General features: G+C 36.8%; 3 protein-coding genes across 3 annotated transcripts; 1 reads left to right on the forward strand and 2 right to left on the reverse strand.

The window, feature by feature from the left end:
• Positions 1-5,336: 5,336 nt before the first annotated feature.
• Positions 5,337-5,850, reverse strand: LOC120339178 (T-cell leukemia homeobox protein 1-like). Its single transcript, XM_039407257.2, has one exon. It carries the CDS (start codon positions 5,848-5,850, stop codon positions 5,428-5,430), a length of 423 nt encoding a protein of 140 aa, XP_039263191.2. The 3' UTR covers positions 5,337-5,427.
• Positions 5,851-10,249: 4,399 nt separating this feature from the next.
• Positions 10,250-12,279, reverse strand: LOC144427411 (zinc finger BED domain-containing protein 5-like). The gene has a single exon (XM_078116597.1). The coding sequence runs from the start codon at positions 12,008-12,010 to the stop codon at positions 10,250-10,252; it is 1,761 nt and encodes a 586-aa protein (XP_077972723.1). The 5' UTR covers positions 12,011-12,279.
• A 10,543-nt stretch (positions 12,280-22,822) lies between these two features.
• On the forward strand, positions 22,823-26,941 carry LOC120339176 (2-Hydroxyacid oxidase 1-like). The gene is made up of 9 exons (XM_078116598.1): positions 22,823-22,930; positions 23,297-23,456; positions 24,289-24,404; positions 24,762-24,907; positions 25,134-25,291; positions 25,402-25,493; positions 25,976-26,134; positions 26,338-26,407; positions 26,775-26,941. Exons 1-9 carry the CDS (start codon positions 22,823-22,825, stop codon positions 26,849-26,851), a joined length of 1,086 nt encoding a protein of 361 aa, XP_077972724.1. The 3' UTR covers positions 26,852-26,941.
• Positions 26,942-27,484: the final 543 nt, after the last annotated feature.

Genomic DNA, 27,484 nt, shown 5'->3' on the forward strand with positions numbered 1-27,484 from the left:
AGTATACATTTATTATACCATACTAACTAATTACTAAGCCAACTGCTGAAATATACATGGATATGCTGAAAAGCAAAGTGACTATCACTATACCCATGAAAAAAAAGCAGGGCTGCCACTTTTGCCTGACTAAAAACATCTAGAAACATCCAGATTGAAAAATAAAACATCTAGAAAATACATCTAGATATGAATTCAATAAATTTAATGAAGAGTAACCATAATACAGTAATATTAGATGTCGAAGAAGCTAACATCATAACCTAGAATTCAATTCCCACCTGCAGAACTTACAAAAGGCCTTGTTCTTATCATATGAAGGAGCAAACCATTCCTTAAGCCAGGGGTGTGCAAAGTGCGGCCCGTGGGCCAAATGCGGCCCGCGAGGAAAAATTGTGAGGCCCGCGGAGAAGTGCCAATTTTGAATGGTGCGCGGCCAGCTAAACTAGCTTTGAAATTTAATTAGATCTGGTTCCCTTTGCGTTGCAAACTTATATCCCAGTCCAATTTATCATCTATGCCTATGACGTTTCAATGTCCTGACAGCAAGGCAAACAACTTGATTCGCAAAGCTGTCCCTTGCTGAGCAGCGAACAATTTAAGGAAAATATGGAGCAGACGCTGATGAACGTGTAAGAGCGGGCAATTGAAGCAACCGGCAAGCAGTTTAGAAAAAATTAATATTATAGAGAAACAAGAGCTAAATGGGTTCTGGTTCCAGTGTATCAATTGATTTTGTCTAAATCTAATCTAGAATAAGACTTGACAAAAAATTATTTGGAAATGATTTTCACCGAAAACACCAAGAAAACTTTCCACATTTAAAAAAGTCATGGCTTCAAATATGACACTTTGCGGAAACAAATTTTTTTCTAAAAAGGGCGTCATATTGAATTGCTAGCACTTCCATTCAAGCAAATTTGGATAAAAGTAGTCGGGAAAAGAATCCAGCAGCAAATTTCCAACTGAATTTGTTTAAATTGGGTGTCAAATTATATATACCGTATTTGAATTACAGTTTTAAGAATATCATGCATTTCAAATCATCATTTCTGCAAGGACCCCTAATGATGGTATGAGATCAATAACAAAAAGACACTATTTTGTGCCTGCAACTAATAGAAAGCCTACATTGAATGACGGTGCGGCCCGCGGTTTCACCCAGTTATGGAAATTTGGCCCGCCTGCGAAAAAGGTTGCACACCCCTGCCTTGTGCCAATCTTTCTAAATTTTTGCTGGTAGTGTATACACTTTGGCATTTTGAAATGTTCATGTTTAAAGAGAGACAAATTCAATAGCATTTTTAGACTTAAATGACTCAATAATTTTAAAACCCCTTGACAACAATATCATCGGACCAACGTAGTCCTTTGTGGTAAACGTTAATTGAAACGTCACATGTTTAATTCGTTATTTAAATATTTCAAGTACATATGGTACCGGTGGACGAATACAATATGAATGAGTTTTATCAATCTTACATCAATACTTCTAAATAATGAAATAGGTAATATTCATTCACCTATTACAGTATTATACACATTTCTTTATTTATTTCCCACTGAATAATATTTAGAACCTTGAAAAAAATATCTAGATTTTATAGCTAATATCTAGACTCCAAATTTTACATCTAGATCTTGAAAAAAACATCTAGGCTAGATCTAGCTATAAAACAGCTAGATTCTAGAGTGGCAGCCCTGCAGCTGCAGTGAAAAGCAAAAGTATTGCATAGCGCCACCCAGTCGATTGGACGACACTAAGTAAAAGGCCAAAGCAATAAGCGGGTGAATTGGTTGAAATAAGGAAGTTGTAGTGTTCCCAACGATGAAAAATACTAAGAGAGGCGGATGAACTTCTTGTGACAAAAGCACTAAATGACTGAGCTCTAAAAGGAAAAGGTGGACGAAACTACTTCCGAAGAATACTAAAAGGTGGAACCTAAAAAGTGGAAGAAATTTCTCCGACGGAAGGCGGTATGCTCCGGCGGAGTTATGTGGTTGAAAGCACTAGGCCTACAGATGGAAATCTAGATTGGACAGTTTATGTCACCAAAATTTCTCTGGAATGCAGTACATTCAAGAATTTTATATTCGATAGAATTGGTTAATAGTTACCACTGTGGTGTCCACTCTGTCGTTAACGCTTACGGCTATTTCAATAACATTTTGATTTTCGCGAAAATACCAACATGGATGAAAAGCTACAAACTGGTGAGGCAAAACCTCAGCACTGCAAGAAAAGAGTTGTCAAAAGCAAGTGAGATATTGAAGTCACAACTGATCTCTTCTTTCGTCGTATCAGCTATGGTCGATACACAAACATATTAGGAATGTTTTTCTGTGATACAAAAAGTATAAGTATAAGTTTATTTCGACTCCATAATCAGCAATAGACGATAAAAAAAAAGATAAAAACAAAAGTAAAAGTAACTGATTATAGAATCGGGAAAGCGAACAAAACCTAGAGTAAGGTTTGAAACGTACAGATTTTAGATGGAAAGGTATTGATAAAAGAAGTAGTACGTGTTCGCTCACCCAAAAGTAAAAAAAAAACTAATTAAGGCACGCACGCACACACACACACAATCATCGAGACATGATACTGTCGGAAGCGAAAAAAGCGAGACAATTTAATGTAAAAAGGAAGGAAAATATACAAACAAATAAAAAAAAAATGAATAAAATCTTTTGCCACACCAAATTAATAATTTTATGAGGATTGCCAAAAAGAAACAAACGGTGGGACGACTTACGATATTGATAAATTCATAGCGAGCAAAAAAGACGAGACTCAAGTACTGTGTATGAATGGTCGTAAATGGTGCCAGGACCCGTTTGCCAGAAAGTATAGTAGACTATACGACTTAATGTATATTATATAGCCACATTGCGAAAAGTCCTTTTTTCGATACCTCAAATATTTTCATTTAGAAAGCTCCATGGACCTTTCCCCGAGCATCGACTTCCTTGTTTACTTCGTGACATTGGCCAATCAGCAAGATGCAAAAAGTGACGTAACAATGCCCCCTTTTTGCATCCGCTCAGACACTTTTCTCACTCAGACAGATTTTCAAGCGTGATTGTAAACATTACCTCGTTTTCGCATTTTTGAACTCTATTCGTTAGTTTTCAGTTGTGTTTTGAGAACTTGAACAAAAATCAGATAATTCAATGATCACTCTGTCTTTCTAGGAGTTTTAATTTAATTGCAGTAATAAAAGTTAGTGTAGAAATAGCTGTGATAGACTAGCCTGAAATTCTTTACCGGTACTTTTAAAAAACAGATTGTTGTATGCGATGAATTGTAATGTTGGTTTGAAACACATATCCCATTTTACAGGCGCCAACTCGCAAAAGCATTCTTAAAATAGCCCTGACAATTTTGCAATGGTTAAGTATAGGGAAAATTTTCCGAGGGTCAAAGTTCGGGGAAAGGTCCATTTCATGTTTTTCTATTTCTTCGCGTATATAGTTATGATTGTATTTTTTTCTGGCAGTCGCATTGTGATATTGGTACAGCGTACCAGTCGGGTATAAACAGTACGTTAAATGATGATTTATTATTTAGGTCATATTTCACATAATAAGCTTATATTCATGCGCATATATATAGTTTGCCCCTGAAATAACATTGTCATTCTCACATCTCATCAAAATCCGACTTCGCAGCCTCCGTAAAAGGTTGACGAGATGAGACTGTATATTAATATCTGAGAGAAAAGATCATTATCCTCTGATCACCAGTTTCGGCCATGTAGGCTATGTTTAAATATGCTGCTGGGGAAGTCGTAGCATGAGGCACACTGCAGGGAATGAATAAATCACCACCAAACTACCAACAAAAAGAATCAGTCGGTGGCATTACCTTTCTAACATCAGCTTACAAATGAATTCAGATAATCTGACTATTATTGATGAAAGTTCAAAAGTGATGAAATGTAAGCAGGGATTCCATCGATCTGGAACCCAAAATAAGGACTACTGGAAAAATTTCTGCATTATGAGCAGAAATAGCTGGCTTTCTTATGACCTGCAGGTTAATGTCACAATTACAGATGTCACAGTGTGCGTGCACTCACCCTCCAAGCTTTGTTTAACTTTGAATTCTTTTTCGTACTCATCACGAAAAACGTTCTTACGTTTGCTCATTTTAAAATTTAGGCTAAAATACCTACCACCACGACATAACCTAACGATCGCCACAATAACAATGCTTCATGCCTATCTGTGCCTTGCTTCTTTGTGTTCCAAATAGGATTGTGGTGTTTTTATGATGCCACAATAAAGTTTTGGCGATGAGACAAACAACACAAAGCTTCCCATATGAAATCCAAATAAGACAAAATGAGGACACGCAAGCCAAAAATAAGGATGCAAGCCAAAATTAAGCCAAAAACAAGGACAATCCTTAGAAATAAGGACGGTATGGAATCTCTGAATATAAGGCTTGATTATTCTGTAGTTGCACTAGTAATTTTGAAGACGGATATTTAATAATCTCAAAAATGTTAAAAACAAATGATCACTTCAAGAATAAGTGACAGAAGCTTATAATTCTAATATTCAGCGAAGTAACAAAACTAAAAGTATTCGAAGTTTTTGGAGTTATTATCAAATATGAACTTAGATAAACTACTTTCATATTATACTGAAAATTTTGATGCAATATCAGACGACCAGCCATTCAATTTTTTGCGTGGATTCCCACACGACGCAGAATCAGATAAAATTCATCGTCTTTTTAAATAAAATATTTATAGTAAGCCAGTAAGGTATCGAATTCCTTGCGTTGTCGGTAGAAATTACAAACAGTTCTATTAGATCAGTGGTTTTTAACCTGGGTTCGATCAAACCCCTGGGGTTCGGTGAGGCACTTCCAGGGGTTCGACGAAGGTCCTCTGGAACAGTTGTATATATATTATGAGACTTTTCTATTACCTAGTCCCAGCCTACTAATTATGCGTAAATAACTATAGTCGCAGATATCCAAACATAAACGTTCAACAACTAATATTTCGGCTTAGCTATTTGTATAGCTTCGCACAGATATAATTTTAGTGGACATGTCTGTGTTTTATCGTAAATATATACTACACCTTAGATTCTAGTACATTTCATTAAAAGGTCATATCTCCACATATGTCATACGCTTGGCTGTGTTTATATCTTCTGTAATAATTCTGTTCGTCCCTTAAAACTAGGATAAGTTGGTTTCAATTCTCGACATAAAAGAGGTTACATACCCCTGGATTTCATCCTATGAACACACTCACTGATAAATGAATAAATCTGATAATTTTTCAAATATTACTGACAAATTTTTGTAATAAAACTCTTAGGAAATAATAAATGTACAAACGATTTGTAAAAAAATAACAATGATTGAAATTTTGAAACTTAAATGCAAACTACAAAAAAATATTTTTAAGGTTTTCCAAACGTATCACGTTTGAGGATATCGAGTTTTCTGGTCTTTTCTTCGGGTTTGCGCTTCTTCTCATTCCTGTACCTGATTCTTCTGTTTTGAAACCAAACTTTAACTTGCGCATCTGTCAGTTTGAGCTTCTTAGCAAGTGTTCGTCTTTCAATTCCAACCATGTATTGCTGATTGTTGAACTCAGTTTCCAAACGCTCCGATTGCTTTTGAGTAAAAGTAGTTCTTGTTCTTTGAGTATTTCTTGCTTTTTGAGGTGCGGAAGTCGTTGAATTTGACCGGATTTCTTGTTCAACGAAAGCTATTGCTTGAATTGGTGCATATGGGATAGCATGTTGATGTTTAGACATCGAGTTCTGTTGTCCAAATCGGTTGAACCCATGATAAAAATGATGTACATCATTGATAGGCATATACGTGTTATAGAAGCTTTCCGAAGGCGGTCGTCAACGGACGTTTTCTATTTCGGGTTGGTATAACTGCGGTTGGGCAGACTGAAATCTGTCTCGTACTTGTTGTTGCTCATTGGAATGATTTATACAAATTCCGCTGTCGTCATTTGTATTAACAACAATCGATTCGTCGTTTTCTCCAGAGGACGAAAAACCCGAATCAATTGAATCATCTTTTCTTTTTGTTGGCTTCGTAGGTTGAAGTTTTCTCTTTTTTCTTGGGCTCTCCTCGGTCGAGTACCCCAGTATTGCGGCTATGGTAAATAAAGTAGTTTTCTTCTTTGGTTTTTCGGTGTTTACTTTAACGACTGGATCTGACTGTTTTGAAACGTTGTAAATTCTGGCAACTTTTGTCTTTGGATCTACATATTTGTATTTCACGAGATCCGAACCTTCGTCTGATGAAAACTTTCTTTTTCTTGTTGTAATTGCTTCCAAATCTGCAATGCCTGCGTAATTGCAACGAACGAAAGTTGTCAATTGGGCATTCCAGAGAGCTTGGTAAGGGTGACGATAGGAAATCATTTTGTAGTTGTCAATGTAGTCTTGTGCTCGTAATGCAATAATGTAAATTTCTTTAGTGTTAATGCTTTTATATTCTTATTATCGATAATAATCGTGATTTTAAATGGTTGTTTGGCTTGTCAATAGTCCCGAACCGATAAACAGTTTTCACGTGTGATTAATAATGTGCTTATTCTAAAAAAACAGAAGGACTTTTGAAATGAATACTCTTCGAGCGCACATAAAGGTATACAGGTACACGGTTATGCTAAAACTATATCCAACGATAGTGACAGTTATGGGGTTCATTCAAAATGTGGAAACGTTTCATAGAATATACAAAGCCGCTTCAGACAGGTTAATATTATAAATTTGAATTAAGTCAAGACGTTTTTGAGCTTGAAACTAATCACTTATCGATCGATTTTAATCGGTAAATATGTCGATAGGTATTTGTCTGTATGTCTGTCTGTTAGATGCACGCGATATCTCATGAAACTGCTCCAGATTTTGCATGTGCATTCATCATATCTCGGACCAGAAGCCTATCGATTTTGGGCAAATTATGTCGTATAATTGGCGAGGTATTAATTAATTAGTGATGGGACACAAGGTGTCACTATGGAGTAAGAGCGCTGTTTTGGGGGATCCCCTAACTTTCGATCGATAAGTCTTCGGTCTCTGACCGATATTCTCGTTTAAACACCAGGGGGTATGAGAGTTCATCCTGTCTGTACTGTTTCAACTCCTTCATTCTGTTTATAGTTACCTTTTCACTGTGATATGCTAATGTCACATGTCATTAGCTCATGTCATATCCACACCCCTTTCCACGAGATTACGTTTATTTCCATTGAAAAAATATTATGAAGCAAGGAATAATCACCATATTATACTTGATATATAGTCAAAGGTTAAAATCTAATATAAAATGTTATACTGTTCCATCTTTAATCATCTATTTACGTTTGGCGCTTTGTGAGGTTTGTGCTTCGTGGGTTCAAACTTTACAAACCAGCGGGTGACTATGCACGAAAGGAACTTATTTAATCAGTCACCCACGATGTGGTCAAATTGTACCGAACAATAATTAAATATCATTCTGGTCAGATATCTTAGGCCTTTATATTGCGCAAATATTATGTAGTAAGGTGTATTTCTTGAGCTCGTTCTTCGGTTAGGAGAGAATTTAAATGGATTGATTGTATGACTCAGGCGATGTCGGCTACGAACGAGATAGCAAATGAGTCGGGACATACTGCTGTGTACACTCAAACCAAATTTAATAAAAAAAAATCAGACGATTAAAATCAGATGGTCATTAAATGAATTGGGGCTGTGGTTTGAGATATATGGGTCAAGTGCATAAATGGTCACAATGGTCGTTTCGACAGTGACGTAATAAATGAAATTTGACAAACCGCTCAGGCGCTTCATGCAACGTTTTCGCATTTTTGATGCATTTTGTCGATTATTTTTGCTAGGGGAATATCACATTTGATTAATATTAATACTGTACGTCACAAAATTAACATGAAACGCTAATAATAAACATCTTCCAACCATATCCTTGTAGTTATGAGATTATGGAGGCGGTATAAAAAGTTTAATTCGGAAAACGCGCAAAACGTTAATGTTTGTATGCTAACGAGTTTCTCGACATGATAAACCAGTAAAATTATTCGTAATAGAATTTTTCGCTTTGTTACATGCTGTCAAAGCCGACAAAAGTCATATGCCTGCTAGAAAAATGAAATTAAAAAGTCGCTTTTCTCATTACCTACTGAACCAATTGCCTCATCAATTTTCTACTGAACCAATTGTCAGTGGATAAAGATTGTTGGGATTCATTTTTTGTGCGCGATTACTTATCAAAATTTGCGCGCCTTGTGTCGGCTCTGTTTTGCATCGTCGTGAAGATTGCATACCGATAGTCTACTGTTACAGATTGCATACTCGTACTACTTCGTTTTGACTTTTGGTGTATAAATATTAATACATCGCTGTCTTGTTTATGCAATACAGCACAGATACTGGTGGTACAACAAGTAAAGATTCCCACTTGAAAAACGTTCACATATTGTCAGATGATTGTGGTCTTATTTCTGAACCCACAAATAGTTTTTTATTTTCCAGATGAAAAATTACATTTCGGAAATGTTTTAAAAAAAACTAATCACGGCGGTTGAGGTCGTCGATGCAATAGCGAGACAAGACACCAGCGCTAGCAGGAGGCAGAAGAGGGTTGCGAACACTCAACAAATATATGGATGGGCTATCTAAACCCACCCCCATCACATTGGATAAATTCATAATCGGAGCATTTGTCTTGTTTCAAGTATCACGAACGAATAGACATCAGAATGACTGTGCAATTCTAATACAATATTATATGATGAAAAAGTTATAGTTTGTACATTTTTAAGTTATGTTTCACGAAGTTATTGGTGTCTATTGTCTAAGTACTTAGAGAGATGTGTAGCTTTATTCATGGGTTTCGTTATATTCAGCCTGTGCGTGTACAATTTTGGGCGCTCCAGTAGTATGTGAACTAAGATGGCGGACACCGGAACGTAGTACCAGGTTAGGCCATACTTTTATTCAAATTTTCCTTATTTTAGTTCTATTACGAGTTCGGGGACTAGCCAAATGATTCCCGTACTATTTGTACCTGAAATTATACCCTAACCTGGTACACATACCACGTTCCGGTGTCCGCCATCTTGGTTTACATACTACGGGAGTATGCATCTTTGTTGGTCGCAGATGAAAGTAAAATATCCCATTAATATAGGGTCGTGCGTACTTTTTATGGGGAGTAATCCCCGACAGGATGCTCTTCTTCCCCGGGCCCTTCTGTTTTCTTGAATACTCTATCCCCGCAGTTGTCATCGATGTCAGAGTTTGTCCTATTAACACCCAATTAAATGTAAGAAATACGAAATATAATAGTTTTCCTACAGAATGAAGATACGTGGGCAAGCGGGACATGTGGGAAACGCGGGGCAAATGGGACGCGACATTTTAGAGACACCGCAATGTAACATTGTATTTAAGTACTTGGGAAAATGCCACATAAGTCATATTTCCAGTGCTTACTGGTATTATTCCAGAAGTTCCATGTCGGCGTCCATCGTTTCCGCTTGGCGCATAAGACTTTGTTCCACCAACCGGTCAACCATATAGCCACCATGCCACGGGTTCATAGGACGAATGTCTTAAAAATGATCATTTTTAGCGGTCACATTCATGCTGTGACCGCCCGCGGTGGATACTTTTTTGTGCGTCTCTGCCCAACCGAGCAGACTTGCTAGTGCACAATTTTCGGACATGGTTGACTCCCAATTTGTAGATAAATGTTGCAAGTATTTATACATACTTGAAAAAGAACTGGAATATTGGATCTCCGCTCTACAGGGACCCCCATTATCAGTCGTTCTGTCTGTTGGATCTCCGCTCTTTAGGAGACCCTTATTATCAGTCGTTCTGTCTGTCTGTTGGATCTCCGCTCTTTAGGAGACCCTTATTATCAGTCGTTCTGTCTGTCTGTCTGTTGGATCTCCGCTCTATAGGAGACCCTTATTATCAGTCGTTCTGTCTGTCTGTCTGTCTGTGTATCTGTCTGTCTGTCTGTTTAGATCAGTGGTTCCCAAACTTTTCATTCCCGCGTACCATTTTTAATTTTGTGCAGCGTTCGCGTACCACCTAAGTTACACTTGACTAGAATATCTCAAACCATAAACTATGCACCTGTAGATAAGAAAACTGAGCATGTAGCAGCATTAAGATTTGACAAATGTCATTCCAGAAAGAGATAAAAACCATAAATTAAACAAAATGAAGCCAATTAAAAATTTTAATGAGATGGATGTAGTTGTTTTTTCTCCACCAGCTGGTCAATGCGAGGAAGAGCTTTGCTGACAGCGCATCGAAAGTCATGTTCTGGCGTTCCAAGACGATTTCGGCTTTTCGATTTGATGGCCATCAAAGCCGAAAACCCTTGTTCGCACTCCCACGTAGATGTTAAAATCAATAGCTGGGAAACAGCGTGACGTACTAGGTTAGAATACGATGATGCCATGCTCAACCAGAAATTGATTGGACAACATTCCTTATGTTTTATTTTTGCTGCCTCATCAGTGTGAATGTCTATTAGTTCTTCTTGTTCCCCGGTCCCTACAGGCACATCAACCGGATCAATGAAAAATGGGTTGACGGAGTAAGCACAGTATGCAACATCAGGAAAGTAATTCAATAGCTCCGTCTTTAGTTGCGAAAGATGATCAATAATTTCTTTAGAAATGCCACCATCAGGATTTTTCTCAACAGAAGTGAGGCATTTGAACATTCCGTAGTTTTGATTGCTAACATTCCATGTCCAGAGGTCCAGCTTACGAATGAGTGCTCTAAGCTTTGAAATGAAATCTGTTACAGTTAGATTGGGTCCTTGAAACGACAGGTTAAAGTTGTTCAGAACTTCAAAAATGTCTGATAGATATGCCAATCTAGTAAGAAAATCTTTGCTCTCCAGGTCGTTTTGAAAATCGTGATTCTTCTCCTTGAAGAATTGCAGAAGCTCATGTCGCAGTTCAAACAGGCGCCTTGTTGCATTAACACGAGAGAGCCAGCGCACCTCCGTATGGAAGAGGAGACAGCTGTGGTTAGAACCGAGATCCTCACAAAGAAGTTTAAACAACCGAGTATTCAGAGCAGATGTTTTGACGAAATTTACTAATTTGATAACTCGGTTCAAGCATGATAACATGTTCTGAGGTAGCACTTTCGCGCATAGGGCGAATCTATGAATAAAACAATGAACAAAAGTCACGTTTTGCGCCACAGCCGTCACATGAGCTCTGAAGCCTGATTTATGTCCTAGCATTGATGGAGCTCCATCTGTTGTACAGCCAATCAACTTTCCCCAGTCCAGTTTATTCACTTTGAAAAAACTGTCTAATGCTTCGAAAATATCCTTTCCCTTTGTTGTACCTGAAAGTTCTTTGCTCATAAGTAATTCAGTTTTTACAGCCTTTTCTTGTGTATAACGAACATACACAAGTAACTGTGCGTTATTTGTTACGTCCGTCGACTCGTCCAATTGAATGGAAAAACCATACTCTGAATCTTTCACTCCTGAAATCACTTGCTCAGCAATATCGACTGACATCTCTTCTATTCTATTCTTAACCGTATTGTTGGAGAGGGGAACACTTACTAGCTTTGCAGCCGCCTCTTCACCAAGTACATTTTTTACTAACATCTTTGCAGCTGGCATAATGAGGCGCTCTCCAATGGTATGTGCTTTCTGATTTTTTGCTATCAGGAGAGCGACTTCATAGGATGCCTTGACAGCACACTTCTTTCTCTGATAAATTGTGCCAGTGTTGTCGAAGCGCTTTCGTTTCACTTGCTCGCCCAGTCGCTGAAAGAAACTCTCATTTCGATCCTTCTTGTCGGGATGATTTGTGTCAAGATGTCGTTGGAGTAAGCTTGGTTTCATAGCCGAATTAGCAAGCGTTTTCATGCACACTACACATTGCGGCAAAACTTCTCCGTTGTGTTCAATAGCTATGAATCCGTACTTTATGTAAGCTGGATTGTAATTTCGTTTAGACATGTTGTCAATAGTTGAATTAAACAAAATTTCGCAATATTCACACACCGCAGGCTTTTGAAAGCAAGTACGAATAGCAACCGTACGTAGTCTGAGACGGCCGGTAAGGAGAGCGTTCCCGCCAAATATTTTGCTGACAGCATCGGTCAAAGGTCATGAAAGTTGGTAATTGGCGTTTGATCATCTTGAACAAAATAAGTGTTGCTTCATAAACGTGCGAAACCACAAATTAAAGGTAATTGAAACGCAACATTGCAAATTATTGAAAGTTGGTGGCGTACCACCTGAAAGACTCTCGCGTACCACAGGTGGTACGCGTACCACAGTTTGGGAATCGCTGGTTTAGATGTAGCGTCTTAATGGCTGGACCAATGCTGGACCAATCTGGATGAAATTTTTCACATGGGTTATCCTGTCACCCTAGTAATGTGCGTTTTATAGAAAGTCCAGATAAATGTTTCGTTTCCATGGTAACAACGAAAAACGCTCCGATCGTTATGAAATTTCTATTTTTTCCACAGTTTATCGCCGTTTTCTCGCCAACCAAGTCGAAAATTAAAATTCCAAGAGCGCTTCCTTCCGCATGGCAAAGTACTCTTTTCAATAAGTCGTCTTTGGTCTCGATACTTCATAAACTGGAGAAGCCTTAGGGATTTCAGTGAACATAATTTCCCCATTTAGTCACAGTATATCAGTCACGTGAGTATGTCAACGGAACGCGCAGCGTTTGAAATGAACTCAACGGAACTGGTGAGCCGGTGCAGGTGTTCTTGATATACGGAATACGGATATACTTCTCGCTGTTAGTGGGTGGTTCACCTAAACGCTGGCTACAGTTTCTTTAACTATTTAAGTCTATAAATTAGGATTGCTATATCCGAATCAAACTGGTAAGCAGACTGGTAAGCATCGTTGTATAAATATGATAAATAAATAATCCTATTAAACCGTAAAGTACCGGGAAAATGTTGAGTCTTGCATGTATATATGTTCCTTCAGCTTAAGTTGTAATCATAATGCCTAGGGGATTTCAGTGAACATCATTTTCTCATTCAGTCACAGTATATCAGTCACGTGAGTATGTCAACGGAACGCGCAGCGTTCGAAATTAACTCAACGGAACTGGTGAGCCGGTGCAGGTGTTCTTGATATACGGATTTATTATTTGCTTGAGATTTGATGTACTTCTCGCTGTTAATGGGTGGTTCACCTAAACGCTGGCTACAGTTTTTTTAACTATTCAAGTCTATAAATTAGGATTGCTATATCCGAATCAAAGGCCTATAACCTCCAAGCTTTTTTTGAAGAACACACATACATACAAGTACAGAAAAAGCACAAGAGCATGTATTGCATACTTTCAAAACTCGTATAGAAGTTAACCTACATCGCGCTGTCAAGAACATCGCACACAAACCAAGTATATATGCATGTACTACCTTTTATGCCATACTTTATGCAATGAAAGAAAAATGTCCTTATGTAATGAAAGAAATGTTCACTTAGGTTGTGTTATTGTGTAGCCCCAATCATATCCGACCTGGGAAACGAAAATAAACTATGTCCATTAAACAAAAGCCAACCGATTTAATTGCTGTGCTCTATGCATGTCGCATCATCGACATCCGATTCGGAGCAGAGCTCAAACTCCGAATAACACCCTGGCTTTTCATCGATTCCACATGTACCTGCTTTCCGTGACGAGTCTTGCAACTCAGTCATTATGTCCTGGCTACCCTGAGTTTCAGAAAACTCTGATTGTGATGAAAAAGCTTCATCCATTTCACCCTTTTTAGTGGGACTTTTGAGGCCTGTCATAGTTCTGTCCATTACTGTTATTTTAGCGTTCCGTGCTTTTATTACACGCTCCTGTCGTTTGTAACTGCTTTCCATTCTTTCAATCAAAGCTGCAATACGAGCTGCAGACGCTGATACTTGTTGTGTTGCTAAAATAGCGTACTGGCTGTCGTACCCTTTTTTACGAAGGTGGTCGGCAAGTGCTTCTACGGAATCTTTTATGAATTCTGCATCACGTTTACAATCTTTTAAATACGCCGTCATTGCCCCGCAACAAATAATCGTCAGCTAGTGCAAAACCTACTCGCCTCTCGCCTATTTCTTGCGAGAAAATTTTCATGAATTCACTTCCAAGCGCACAAATTAAAGAGATTTAAATCTGAACGAAGTTAGGACGACCACTAAAGTGCTACAGAGACTAAAATGAATTGGATCCTCGCGATATACTGTATGCCGCGGGCCTGGGTGTCAGCGGAGATCCTGGACGCCTACCGGCTTGTCTGTCTGTCTGTCTGTCTGTCTGTTTAGATGTGGCGTCTTAACGGCTGGACCAATCTGAATGAAATTTTTTACATGGGTTATCCAGCCACCCTAGTATTGTGCGTTTTATGGAAAGTCCGGATATGGGTTTCGTTTCCATGGTAACAACAAAAACCGCGCCGATCGTTATGAAATTTTAATTTTTCCACAATTTATCGCCGTTTTCTCGCCAACCAAGTCGAAAATTAAAATTCCAAGAATGCTACCCTCCGCATAGCAAAATACTCTTTCCAATGAGGTATCATTGGTCTCGATACTCCATAAACTGGAGGAGCCTTAGGAATTTTAGTGAAGATCATTTTTCAATTTTCAGCCACAATATACCAGTCACGCGAGTAAGACTACGAAACGCGCAGCGTTTGAAATGAACTCAGCGTAACGCGCAGCGTCCAAAATGAACTGGCGATTTTTAGTAGTGTTTCCTATTATCCGTTAGTAAACTGAAATGATGCGGGCCTCAAGCAATTGCGGAGATCCAACTGGGCGCCTACCGGCTTGTCTGTCTGTGTATCTGTCTGTCTGTTTAGATGTAGCATCTTAGCGGCTGGACCAATCCGAATGAAATTTTTCACATAGGTTATCCAGCCACCCTAGTATTGTGCGTTTTATCAATGACATTAAACAACATGATAGGCAACTCTGACGTCACTCCATAAGACTACATGCGAAAGATTGTATTTCATGATACGCTCCAATGCACATATTTCTCGTCGCCTTTCGCGACGGTTTTCCGCTTGCTTTTGCTACTCGGCGTCTTCTTTACGTGTAGTACCTGCCTTTTTGCGCCTGTAACGAAAGAAAATAATCTCTATATCTGAGAAGTTTTGCTCATTTGGAAAGCTGGAATGGCAGACAAGCTGTAAAGAGTAATTCTGAACATCATAGGCGTTTTTTTTTATCAGAGAATATTACAAACGCGATAGCGTAAAGATTTGTGTGAAACATTTTGCAGATAATGACAAAGTTCAAAGTTAGTAATTTTAATGTTTGCGCTTAAACATTGAAATTTCATTTGAAGAGGGTGTCATACAAAACAGCAAAACTGTTTTTACTTCTCTTAAAGGTGCTGTGATACAATTCCATAACACAAAGTTTGCACCTATCGAACTTGTTTTAGTAGGTGAATTTATTAGACATATTACATATTCAGTTAATCGTAGGTAACATTACTAGTACATAATGCCTCGTAGATAGGTTTGTGTCTAAATTTAGCTCATAGCCCGCTAATTAATATTATCTTCTATGCAGGAGATTGCAGGGCTGATTCAACTTGCAGCCTTACCAATCACCTGACGATGCTCATTTAGTTTGTCTCGAGCAAGTCTTCTTGAAAGACTTGTGTGAATGGAGACTACCTATATGTTTTGCCTTCCTCCGATTTTAGAAGACAAATTCAATCTGAGGAATTTTGCATATAATTCTCATTGATTGTTGGCTGTTTATAATTCCTATTAAATGTGAATTCTGATTATATCAAAGAGTTAAACATTTTTTACGTAATTTACGGGCACTTTTTTCTTGTCAATACTCCAAGCTGAGGTAATAAGCAAGACAATACATTCATGTCATCTGAAAGCAAAATATACACACTAATTAAAAGTTTGACACATTGAGATAATACATCATGACAGAAAATACAAAGATACAGTATGTATGACCATCACATGGTAATTAAAATTAAAAAAAAAAATTAATAGAGGCTGTGGAGTATGAAAAGTTCAAGACAAAGAAAAGAACAAAAGTTCATAGCTCATGAACTCTCAATTCTGCCTCCATTGCTTTGTGAAGGCCAATATATTCCGAGTGGCTGAATTGGTTTACCTTTATGATAACAACGGTTTTGTATTTAATATAGCGAGATTTTTGTTTTCAATTTAATTGAAGTGATATTATTTCCCAAAGGAATGCTTGAATCGTCTAGAATAGATCAGTGGTGCCAAACTCATGGGTTTCGAGAGCCGCATTGCATGTTGGAAATTGTAAAAAGGGCCGCAAACAGTTTTTGATAATGTATACTCGAGAGATATTTTTCAGATAGTTTTTGTTTGTGACATATATTGTGATGCAACTAATCAGTTGGATTAAGTTTTATTATTTTCTTTAATTTCAAATGCAATTACATATTAATATTTGCATTCCACTATTATTGCAAGTTACTGTATTTATTACAAAAAATCATAAAATTCCATGTACAACCATCAAAATCATTTTTGAACAAGCCTTGGTTAAGGAAAGAATAAAATATACACTAAAAATGACTTAATCTAAATATATGAACCTAAAATTAACAAAAATACTACAGTATAAACTCAATGTTTTTTTAATTACATTTGTCCTGACGTTTGGCATCTTCTTTGTGTCACCAGCATACTAAGGCCAGGCTGAAATGATTTTATAGTACCAACTCTAACTAACGAGGTCACATGATCATGGGTTAATCTGTATCTTTGCAAAAGTTTAATTAATTCCAGTAATGCAAAAAAGTTACTTTTATCATTTCATGTATAGATCAGTAAAAATAAAAATGACAGATTTTTTCGACAAGACATTTCACGCTACATTGCATGGCATAGGATTGCTTAAATTATTATTGATATTGATTTTTAGTAACTAAGTCGTTGTATATATATATTAATATCCAAACACATGGAAATTTTCTGTTCGGAGTTGGTCTTCGAATTTGTCATATTGACTGCTGAGCTTATTGTGTTTTTTCATTGTACTGATGGAAATATGACAAATTTAACAATGTGCTTCAGAATTTTGTGAAATGCAGAAATATTGCAACTCCCATTTTCTTCGAAAATGCCACCTTCTTCGTGTACTTTAATTTAATCACTCAAGTGTTTTATTCAGTATTATTTTGCTAGCTTGATGTGTATTCTTAATTGAGTCAAAATGTGAACAAAAAAAAATTAACTTTCTAAAACTACTTTCAGTAAATTGTTTTCTGTGTGAATATTCAATTTCACTTTAAAAGGTTTGAAAAATCTTTTACATTTAAATAAAAAAAAATTCCAAAATACTATTATAATTATTGTTAAGCGTTCGAGGGCCGCACTGGAAGTTCTCTGGGGCCGCGAGTTTGACATCCCTGGTCTAGATTGAAGTTGTCTAAAATATATAACATTATTTTATCATGAATCATGATTATACCCTTTCCTAAATTTCTTCTATAGTACTACCAAAATTTGATAAACCAAATATAACACAGGTTGGTCAGTGAACCGTAATCCTCATTTTTCAAAGCTGTTTTAAGTATGTCTGGCATGTTTTGTGCCTTTTTACAAAGAAGACCGCTTATGCAATCTTACGCTTTGGAATTTTTAGTTATTTCCCTCAAGCCCTGCAGGATGTATGGGCCATACACAACTTTACCGGAGGGTCAAATGTCTTTGCATTCCTCCATAGGTTGTTCTTCTATTGCAAACATTTATGGAGTATTCTAATCATATTTCTTGGAATCAAACTGTCACTGATATGTCGCCAGACTTCTGATATCTCCCCTTCAGCTACAGTTGTCTTGTGAATAAATAATAGGAAATTGAGGTTAGACGAAAAGTTGAAAGTTTTGTTTTATGTCGGCCTAATTTCTTGATTGATATACTCACTATTATTGCTATTGCCTCTTGTGCTGCAGGAGTCTCACAATGCTTAGACAGGTCTGTCCACAACTTTCACATCTGTAGGAGAGGAGATGTATTAGGATAGGATAGGATTTACATATTTATCCCGGGGGAGAGGAAAGCCGATAAGACGGCTTATCCATATGGCGAACCACGGCCTCTCGTCCGGTTACCATTCCAAGTCGGGTATGGGATTAGTTTTTTACTGTATTGTTTTTTTTTTTTTCGGAAGCATGGACTTGGTGGTGGAGGAAGCCGTAACCGACCAGCGGTTACGTGAACCACCCAACGACGGCGAGGAGTCCAGCAATCCTCTCGCACATAACCATCCCTGCATGGGATTCGAACCTGCGAACCCACGCAGAGTAATTAGAGGTGCGGTGACGATCGTATTCCTAACGCTTAGCCCGTTGAGCCACACCGCCGCGCCAATATTAATTTTCGTTAAGAATGAATAAAGCAGTCTATATGATTCAGAATGAAAAATCTAATAAACCCAATATCTTATGTTTTTTGTAAAAAATGTTTTACTGAATTTGGCATATAAACCAACTAATAAAGGGGTTTAGTCAGAAAATTATAAGCATTCGTGGCTCCAAATACTTGAGAGATCAGACTATACAATATAGACCGGTATGAGTGAAATTTTAGGTGAACTTGTTAACCCGTTGATTCAATACGCAAATAAAAGTGAATGAGCAATAGTATGTTACAGCAATAAGTATATATCCTCACTGATTAAAAAAATCTAAATGGAGGTGCATGAACTATTTGAAACCATAAGGGGTAAGTAAATATGCAATTTCGGCAGATGGCCAACTACGTACCGTACTGAAATATAAACTTCGTAGTATTTGACAAAAGCTGGCTTTCCCGCATGTACTTAACAGTGCGATGCCCGGGTGTGATATACAACAATAGTATTTACCTTACTTTTTTCCGATTTCTTTTTACCTTCAATTTTCCACATATCATTAAAAACCACAACAATTGTCGAAGCAGGCTCGAACACCATTCGTGCTATGCCTTGAAAGCAACACACATCCGCTCGTTTTCGTTTCGTCAAGTATGTGCATTGGAGCGTGCTATCGAATACGATCTTCGGCCAAAAATGCCGGAGTTGCGCATCATGTTGTTTAATGTCATTGGTTTTATGGAAAGTCCGGATATGGGTTTCGTTTCCATGGTAACAATAAAAACCGCGCCGATCGTTATGAAATTTCAATTTTTTCCACAATTTATCGTCGTTTTCTCGCCAACCAAGTCGAAGTCTAAAATTCCAAGAATGCTACCTTCCGCATAGCAAAATACTCTGTCCAATAAGTTATCTTTGGTCTCGATACTCCATAAACTGGAGGAGCCTTAGGGATTTTAGTGAAGATCATTTTTCAATTTTCAGCCACAATATACCAGTCACGCGAGTAAGACTACGAAACGCGCAGCGTTTGAAATGAACTCAGCGGAACGCGCAGCGTCCAAAATGAACTGGCGATTTTTAGTAGTGTCTCCTATTATCCGTTAGTAAACTGAAATGATGCGGGCCTCAAGCAATGGCAGAGATCCAACTGGGCGCCTACCGGCTTATCTGTGTATCTGTCTGTCTGTTTAGATGTAGCGTCTTAACGGCTGGACCAATCTTGATGAAATTTTCCACGTGTGTTATCCTGTCACCCTAGTAATGTGCGTTTATAGAAAGTCCAGATAGAGGTCCCGTTTCCATGGTAACAATGAAAAACGCGCCGATCGTTATGAAATTCCTAGTTTTTTCACAATTTATCGCCGTTTTCTCGCCAACCAAGTCGAAAACTCAAATTCCAAGAACGCTACCTTCCGCATAGCAAAGTACTCTTTCAAATAAGTCGTTTTTGGTCTCGATACTCCATAAACTGGAGAAGCCTTAGGGATTTTAGTGAAGATTATTTTTTAATAATGGTTTAATATACCAGTCACGCGAGTAAGACTAAGAAACGCGCAGCGTTTGAAATGAACTCAGCGGAACGCGCAGCGTTCAAAATGAACTGGCGTTTTTAGTAGTGTCTCCTATTATCCGTTAGTAAACTAAAAAGATGCGGGCCTCAAGCAATTGCGGAGATCCAACTGGTCGCCTACCGGCTTGTTATTATATGATCCACAATTAAATATACAGTTCACTTGTTACATAATAGTGGGTTTACAATATAAGAAGGGTATTACTTGAATAATTTATAAGTACATACTTGAAAAAGAACTGGAATATTAATGTATGATCCACAATTAAATATGCAATTAATATGTAGTTTATCAGTTATAACACAATAACTTTTAATGACATAAAAAGGTTATAACAGGATATTAAACAATGTTATACGGATCAGAGAGAGATTAGGCAATCAGATTATCACAGATTCAGCAATAACTAAAGAGATAGAAAGTAACAATGGCTTACAAAGTCGAACATAGTAATCATCAGATTGATGACAGAGCAGTAATTTGTATAAAATTTGTGCATTTTAGATAAAGGATTATGACTTCCGAACGTGCAGATTACACGTTTTGCACTGTCGCACAGATGAGCTGTGGCGCAGTCCCGGGTCAGATTTTCGATTAACATTAACATTAAAACATTTAACATTAAATTCCTTGATATCTGCAATGCTTACCGGGCATATAGAGCAAACTGGTTTTGGAATGCGCAAAAAAAAAAAATATTTCGCGTCCAAGCACTTTGGAATGTTGACCCTCGTCGCGAACCTCCCTCCGTTTCCAATACATTTTTAATTTTAAAAATCAAAATTATCTCAAACGACATACTACTGACGCTATTTATTACAAAACAAGCGCCGCACAGCTTCATTTGGTACTACATAAATCCGTCTAGAGACAATAATAAGTTTAGGATCAATATTTGTTGTATGTATTAAATGTCAGGTCGTTGCAGGGCCGCAACAAATTAGCTCGCGGGCCGCAGTTTGCGGACCCCTGGTGTAATGTGCCTAACCCCACAGGCTGCCATGGCAATGTCAGGGTTTTATCCTCGCAAGTTGCCTATTAATAAAAAAAAAAAAAAAAGCTCATTAAACCTGGGCATTTTATGTCAATTGCCCTATAAGACGTAATTACCAGATTTCGAGAAACAGTACAGTTGTTGTTCTCAAACTTTTTTAGTTGCGCCTCGTTTTAGAATTTGTCAAGTTTCGCAGCCCACTTCAAAAATAACTAGCTAGCAACAAATAACAGATAGTAGGGCAAAAGTATGTTTTATTCGAAAAACACGTTGAAAATATGTGGATGGAAAGTAAATAATGAAATAAATGAAAAGTTTTGAAATGTAAATATTCAAAACAAAGCAGGCAAGATAAAATCCAATAAATATTTTTTATTTAGCTTCACAATTTTTACATATGTCTGACTTTTGCAAGCTATATGACGTGATTGCGACGTCGTAGTGACGTTTGACGTTTATAGTAGTTCAACCCTCTAATCAAAAAGAAAAGCGATTTTTTCACAACAACAATGAAGAAAAATACTAATAACAAAAGACCGACGCTCAAATATATGGACACAAACGCTAAAACTGGTTAGTATCAATTTTGTAGTAGTCTGACCAACAGATCACTGAGATCAATAATTAGTTTTAGTTTTCGTGTCCATATATTTGAGATCGCTCTCTTGTTGTTGGCAATTTTCTTCTCGTTGTTATGAAAAAATCGCCTTTCTCTTCGATTACTGGACCAAATTTTTTTGAAATTTCCAATGGCTGAATATTAAGTGATATGTGATCACTGAACCACGACACGGTGCGCTATTCCCAATTTTGATGACGTCATCACATACAAAAAAGGGGCCACAGGAATCTTCTAAAGAAATGAAAGAATGAACATAATAATAATAATGAATGAAATGAACATAATAACAAAACGGTCCATCAGACAGACCATAGGTCCACTTTGTGTCCAATAATTAACCTGTGATTAATGGAACAGACAAAAGTGGTTATTACATGTCATGTGGCTTCTCTCCAAGGCACGAAGATAGGCGTCCATGTTAAGGTCATATCCAAACACCAAAATGTCTTGCAAAATTGAAATCATTTATCACATATGAGTTTTTGGAAGTATAGCTATAAATAGATTTTGTAAATAAGTTTTGTAATCTGTAAACGAGTGTTACTTCACATAGACATCTATCTTCGTGCTTTGGTAAGAAGCCATATGTCATGTACTGACCACTTCTGTCTGTTCTATTAAAAAGGGCTCATTTTTCAAAAACGTTACTGGGCAAGCCAAGACTTTTTTTTTTATTATCGAAGCAAGCCCCGAAATTTAAAAGTCAGAAAAGATTAGTGTGCGGGTACGAAATGTAGGAATCTACTGTTATCGAGTTGTGGAAAGTTATTATATGTGCATCAACTTACTTTTTTTACTGGTTGGGAAAAATAAACTTGGCTTGACATCATAGCGAATGAAGATAATTTAGCAACACTCAGCGTTTTAAATGCGCAAAGTACTCTTTGTTCGTGTATTTGGCAATAGGTCAATTTTAAATATTATTCGTATCACTTGTACTTCAATTTGCTTGGATTGGTTGATGACTGCATTCTTCAAGAATTTAACCGTAATGAGAAAATTCGGGGAGATTTAAAGCAGTAGCAAGAGCACCAAATAAGATGCGTAGCTGGAGACCAGGACGGAGAAAGGTCGTAAGTTTCTTAAGTATTTGAATCTAACGTCAATTACGTACGTCGTATGAAATTTGGCAATTTTCTAAAACTCTTATATGGATTGTAGAATATTATACAGTTTGTTTCCTGAATATGAAACTAGGGAAATGACAATTATGTTTGCAAAACGAGTCTCATCTCATAGGTGTAGCCATGGGATACAGAGGAAAAGATCTCCTTTTTGCTTACTATCAATCCGTCCTCCAAACGAGATATATGAATATGCGCGCTTCTGTAGCTGGGGATAACTTCAACAGCAAAGTAAGATTTTCTATAAGATATCGTTAGATACCACTGCCTGTTAGTACCTGATCTTACTGGGAGCGAAAGGTCCGAATGAACGACGTAAAAAAACAACAAATTTCGACATTTTCGGCTGGTTCCGCCTCACCTCATAAATGAATATACTACAGTTTTCAAAGTTCTCAAATCGCATGCAAAAACGCGTTATACTTATGCCACGCCTGTCGCTGTCAGTCTGGGAAACAGATGGCTGAAAAATCGATAACTTTGTTGTTTCCAAGTTCTGATAATCCTGTCAACTCAAAAGTAACGGCGCACACATAATAACCGCTGTTATTCCACATGCTTAAACTCTTTTACGGATAGCCAATTTATATATTTTAGTCCACGGAGAACTTATTGGTATCAGTAAAGGATTATGAAGAGGAGGCTAGGAGAAAGTTATCACAACATGATTGGGGCTATTATGCTGCTGGAGCAATCGGAGAAGAAACAATAAAAGAAAACTGTGAAGCATTTAAAAGGGAAATTACCGATTCAGGATGTTTGCATATCTATTCGCAATAGCAACTGATATTTTCACGTTCTTTTTGGTCTATTATTTATGTTTTTACTTTGATGCTCAACGCGATATCCGTGACATGAACGATGGAGATTATTATTTAGTTTGCTTCATGCAGGGAAATCCGCTTGTATTGGAAATCCGGAATATTGTGAAAAAGGTTTTGCGTAGTTTAAAGCAGTGGCTCCTAACATTTTTCGATACATTCTTCTCTTTGTCTATTTTGGATTTCTTTATGCCGTGCTCATGCTTTGAATCTCATGAATATGTATTACAATAATACTAAATAGGTGAACAATTTTTGTAAAACTACACCGAACACAAGGCGATATTTTTGTATTTCCTCCTCAATAACAACATAAAATTCTCCCCAGAGGAATTCCTTTTCTATTGAGAAACGCTTAATTTTATATGAACTGCACGCTGAAACATGAACTATTTTTCAAGGTGTCACTAAGAGTCATCAATATTGCTTATTTTGGGTTACCGTGCTTCAAATTGCAACACTGTTTTAATCCCGGGATTATATATTAAACAAATTAAATCATTGACAAAATTTAAAATTTTACACAGATGGCGGTTCCGTCCCAGGAATTTAAAGAACGTTAGCAGAGTGGATTGTTCGACAAAAGTAATTGGTTCAAAAATACCCTTTCCAATATGTGTCGCACCCACAGCACAACATGGTCTGTGTACGCCAGAAGGTGAATTATGTACAACAAGAGGTAAAATAACACCAACATATTTATTCATTTTCATATATCACAATTGCTAGTTTCACACAATATTAAATAATATATGTATATTTGTTCAGCCGCAGAATCACATGGCGTAGGAATGACAGTAAGTGTATTGAGTAGTAAAACAATGGAAGAAATCGCAACTGAAGTGCCAAACTGCATAAAATGGTGCCAAGTTCAATTAACCAAGGTTGTTATGGAAGAATTAAATTACCAATTTCATAGTAATAATGATAATGTTTACATTCAGTAGTCTGCAAACATAAAAATACAATGAGTAAGCATGAAATTCTTTAAATTGAAAACTCCAACTGTGTTTTTGAATATCAATTCATTCCTTTCGGCCGTACAAAGTTTGACATAATTTTGGAAATGGAAGGTGTAAAAGGTGACTACACACGCCATAGAATCACGACAGCCTTAACATTTAAAACGGCAAACTTAAAAAATAATGATTAAGTGTTTACCTATACACGTACTTGAAGTCTCTAACTATTATAGATTCATAAATACTTTTTTGCCTTATTGATATTCAAATATCTCATAGAATCGTGTTGTAACAAAACATTATGTAAGAAGAGCTGAGCAAAATGGATTTAAAGGATTCATTGCAACTGTCGATCACATGGTTAATAGACATCGTGATTACAGATACAAAGACGGGAAACCATTTAATTTTGAAACATCTATTGTGTAAGTACTATGTGTATACAGGTATTTTTACTCAGATGAAAATCGAACAGATTCATTGAAGTTTAGTCCTCTCTCGTCAAACGTATAACGTCTGAAACTCTAAAATTATTCTAAATTCAAAACACTTGTGTCATCAAAAAGCGTTCGGAAGAGCATCAAGCAACGACATCTTTTTCACATTTCTTGCAATTTATTTCAAATATATTTTACTATGCGAATGATCTAGATGCAGAAATATTGAACAATCAATCAAGATTGTGGAACCCAATAAACTGGCTTTTGATGCGTTGGAATCTTGGATGGATGGAAGTGTTGAATGGGACAGTATCGACTGGTTGAAAGGATTAACCAAGTTACCTGTAGTGGTTAAAGGAATTATGACAGGTAGGCTATTGTTATGAGTTCATCCACATGATAGGCTTTGTATTGCAGGGAATAACAATAAAAATTAATCAATTTTCGTTAAAAATCCTTACAATCTGTTTTTTATTAAGCGGAAATGGCCCTTATAGCTGTTGAACACAAAGTTGACGGAATCATTGTCTCAAACCACGGCGGAAGAATATTAGATAGTACATTTGCGACAGTCAGTATACATTGATATAGAATGAAATATACCAGTTTTTGTACTGGTATGGCTTTAGCAACTCATACATTGGGTACCGCTGTCTTTTTGACATATTCCGGCAACTTCAAATGTTGTTTTAATCTTTTATATTTTGTTTTAGAATTTTGTCTTACAAATTTATTAATTTTCAGCTACTGTGATTGATTGTTTCGTGTAATTAACTGAGATGAAAAATAAGAGATACAATAAGAAAAGCATGCTGACTCGATCTATATCATTTCTACGTCATTTCTCGAGTGAAGAAAAGATAAACCTAAATCCATATTGTAAAGTCCAAGTTATCATCGAATCAAAATTTTAATGCTCTTTCTGAATTCTCTTTGAAACAGAGGCTAATTTTATACACAGAGATGGTTTGAGTATCAACTCTATGAGATGAATGTACGCATCCACGATTTTCATTTTCTATGCAATTCCTTAAAACTGTTTTTTGATTTTAGATAGACGTTCTTCCAGAAGTAGTTAAAGCCGTGAATGGCAAAGTTGATGTTTATTTTGACGGAGGAATCCGTAACGGGACAGATGTAGCAAAAGCAATCGCTCTTGGAGCAAAGGCGGTATTTGTTGGAAGACCCATACTCTGGGGACTAGCATGCGAGGTTTGTAATAAGATCATTTGGTTCTAAACATATATGTTCCATAAAGCTTTTATATCGACCCTATTCACTCTTAATATACATACACGGTGGTCGTTATGCAATAGGGCAAATTCTCCTAAAATTGGTGCAAAATATATATTCTAATAGACGTGTAAAATATTTTTCAAATACGACAACGTTCAAACGAAACAATAACTTTTCAGGGCGAAGAAGGTGTACGAAATGTTCTGGAAATTCTCAAAAACGAATTTATCTATACCATGAAATTTCTTGGTGAGTTTATAAAATAATGCTGCTTCGAAGTAATTCATATGTGTACTAACTTTTATGAATCTTTTTACGTTGAGCAAAACACTAACAATAAGAACTTATTTTAATTTTCATTTTATAGTTTAGTTTTGATGGCACTTGACGTACCGAAAAAAAAACTGCAAATCTCTTCCCAAATTTTATTGCGTAAACTAAGGCGATTTTAATACTTTAAGTATTCAAAAAGCATCTTAAATTGCCAACTAACAATAAATTCCCAATGGCACACACCAGCGCAATTTTGAAAGATCCCTCGCAATATAGATAAAACTTTTATTTTGGTTCATGAAGAGCTATAGAGTAACATTGCCTCATTTATATTTGTTTCCAGGAGTTTCTACAATAAAAGAATTGCAAACAACACCAGACATAGTGGTTCACGAAACAAGATATTTCTCGAAGCTTTGAAGGAAATTGTTTCAGATCAAAACTTAATGATATATAGAAAAAATGAACTAGTCTATATGATTCACGATATTGCTAATTTTATTGCCTCTTTAAGGAGTTTTGGAAGTTCCTAACTGCGTGTTCTATTCTTTTTTGTATACTCTTGCAATCCCGATCAGGTTCTTTCTATATCACGCAATATCTCGGTTGCCGAATGCCCATATATTGTAAAGTTTACAATCGAATTGAAATAAATGAAATTGCAATCAAAACTTTCATGTAATCAAACTACAACTATATAAAAGCAATATATTAAGAGGCAAATTGTTGTGCGCGGCCGGGATCAATTGATCCGACTTTAATTCGGAAAGCCCTGTATGAGAGCTTTTAAATTTTTTAGCCTAGTCTATCACAGCTATTTCTACACTAATTTTTTATTACTGCAATTAAATTGAGCGCATGCGGAAAGGGAGCATTGTTACGTCAATTTTTGCATATTGCTGATTGGCCAACGTCACAGAGTAAACAAGGAAGTCGATGCTCGGGGAAAGGTCGATATTGTATTGACAAAAGAATAACCCATGTAAAATGGAACCAGACCGACCGGGAGTAACAATTATTGAACACGTTAGTGGATATAACGATCGTTCTGAA

Source organism: Styela clava, chromosome 9, assembly GCF_964204865.1.
Source record: "Styela clava chromosome 9, kaStyClav1.hap1.2, whole genome shotgun sequence".
Taxonomy (NCBI): domain Eukaryota; kingdom Metazoa; phylum Chordata; class Ascidiacea; order Stolidobranchia; family Styelidae; genus Styela; species Styela clava.

Excerpts from the sequence above, each read along its gene's own strand:
- LOC144427411 (XM_078116597.1), bottom strand. The coding sequence starts at position 12,010 with ATGTCTAAACGAAATTACAATCCAGCTTACATAAAGTACGGATTCATA.
- LOC120339178 (XM_039407257.2), bottom strand. The coding sequence starts at position 5,850 with ATGCCTATCAATGATGTACATCATTTTTATCATGGGTTCAACCGATTT.
- LOC120339176 (XM_078116598.1), top strand. The coding sequence starts at position 22,823 with ATGGGATACAGAGGAAAAGATCTCCTTTTTGCTTACTATCAATCCGTC. Across the intron at positions 23,457-24,288 it reads GGAAATTACCGATTCAGGAT|CCGCAGAATCACATGGCGTA; the intron begins GTTTGCATATCT and ends ATATTTGTTCAG. Across the intron at positions 24,908-25,133 it reads AATTTTGAAACATCTATTGT|ATGCAGAAATATTGAACAAT; the intron begins GTAAGTACTATG and ends CGAATGATCTAG.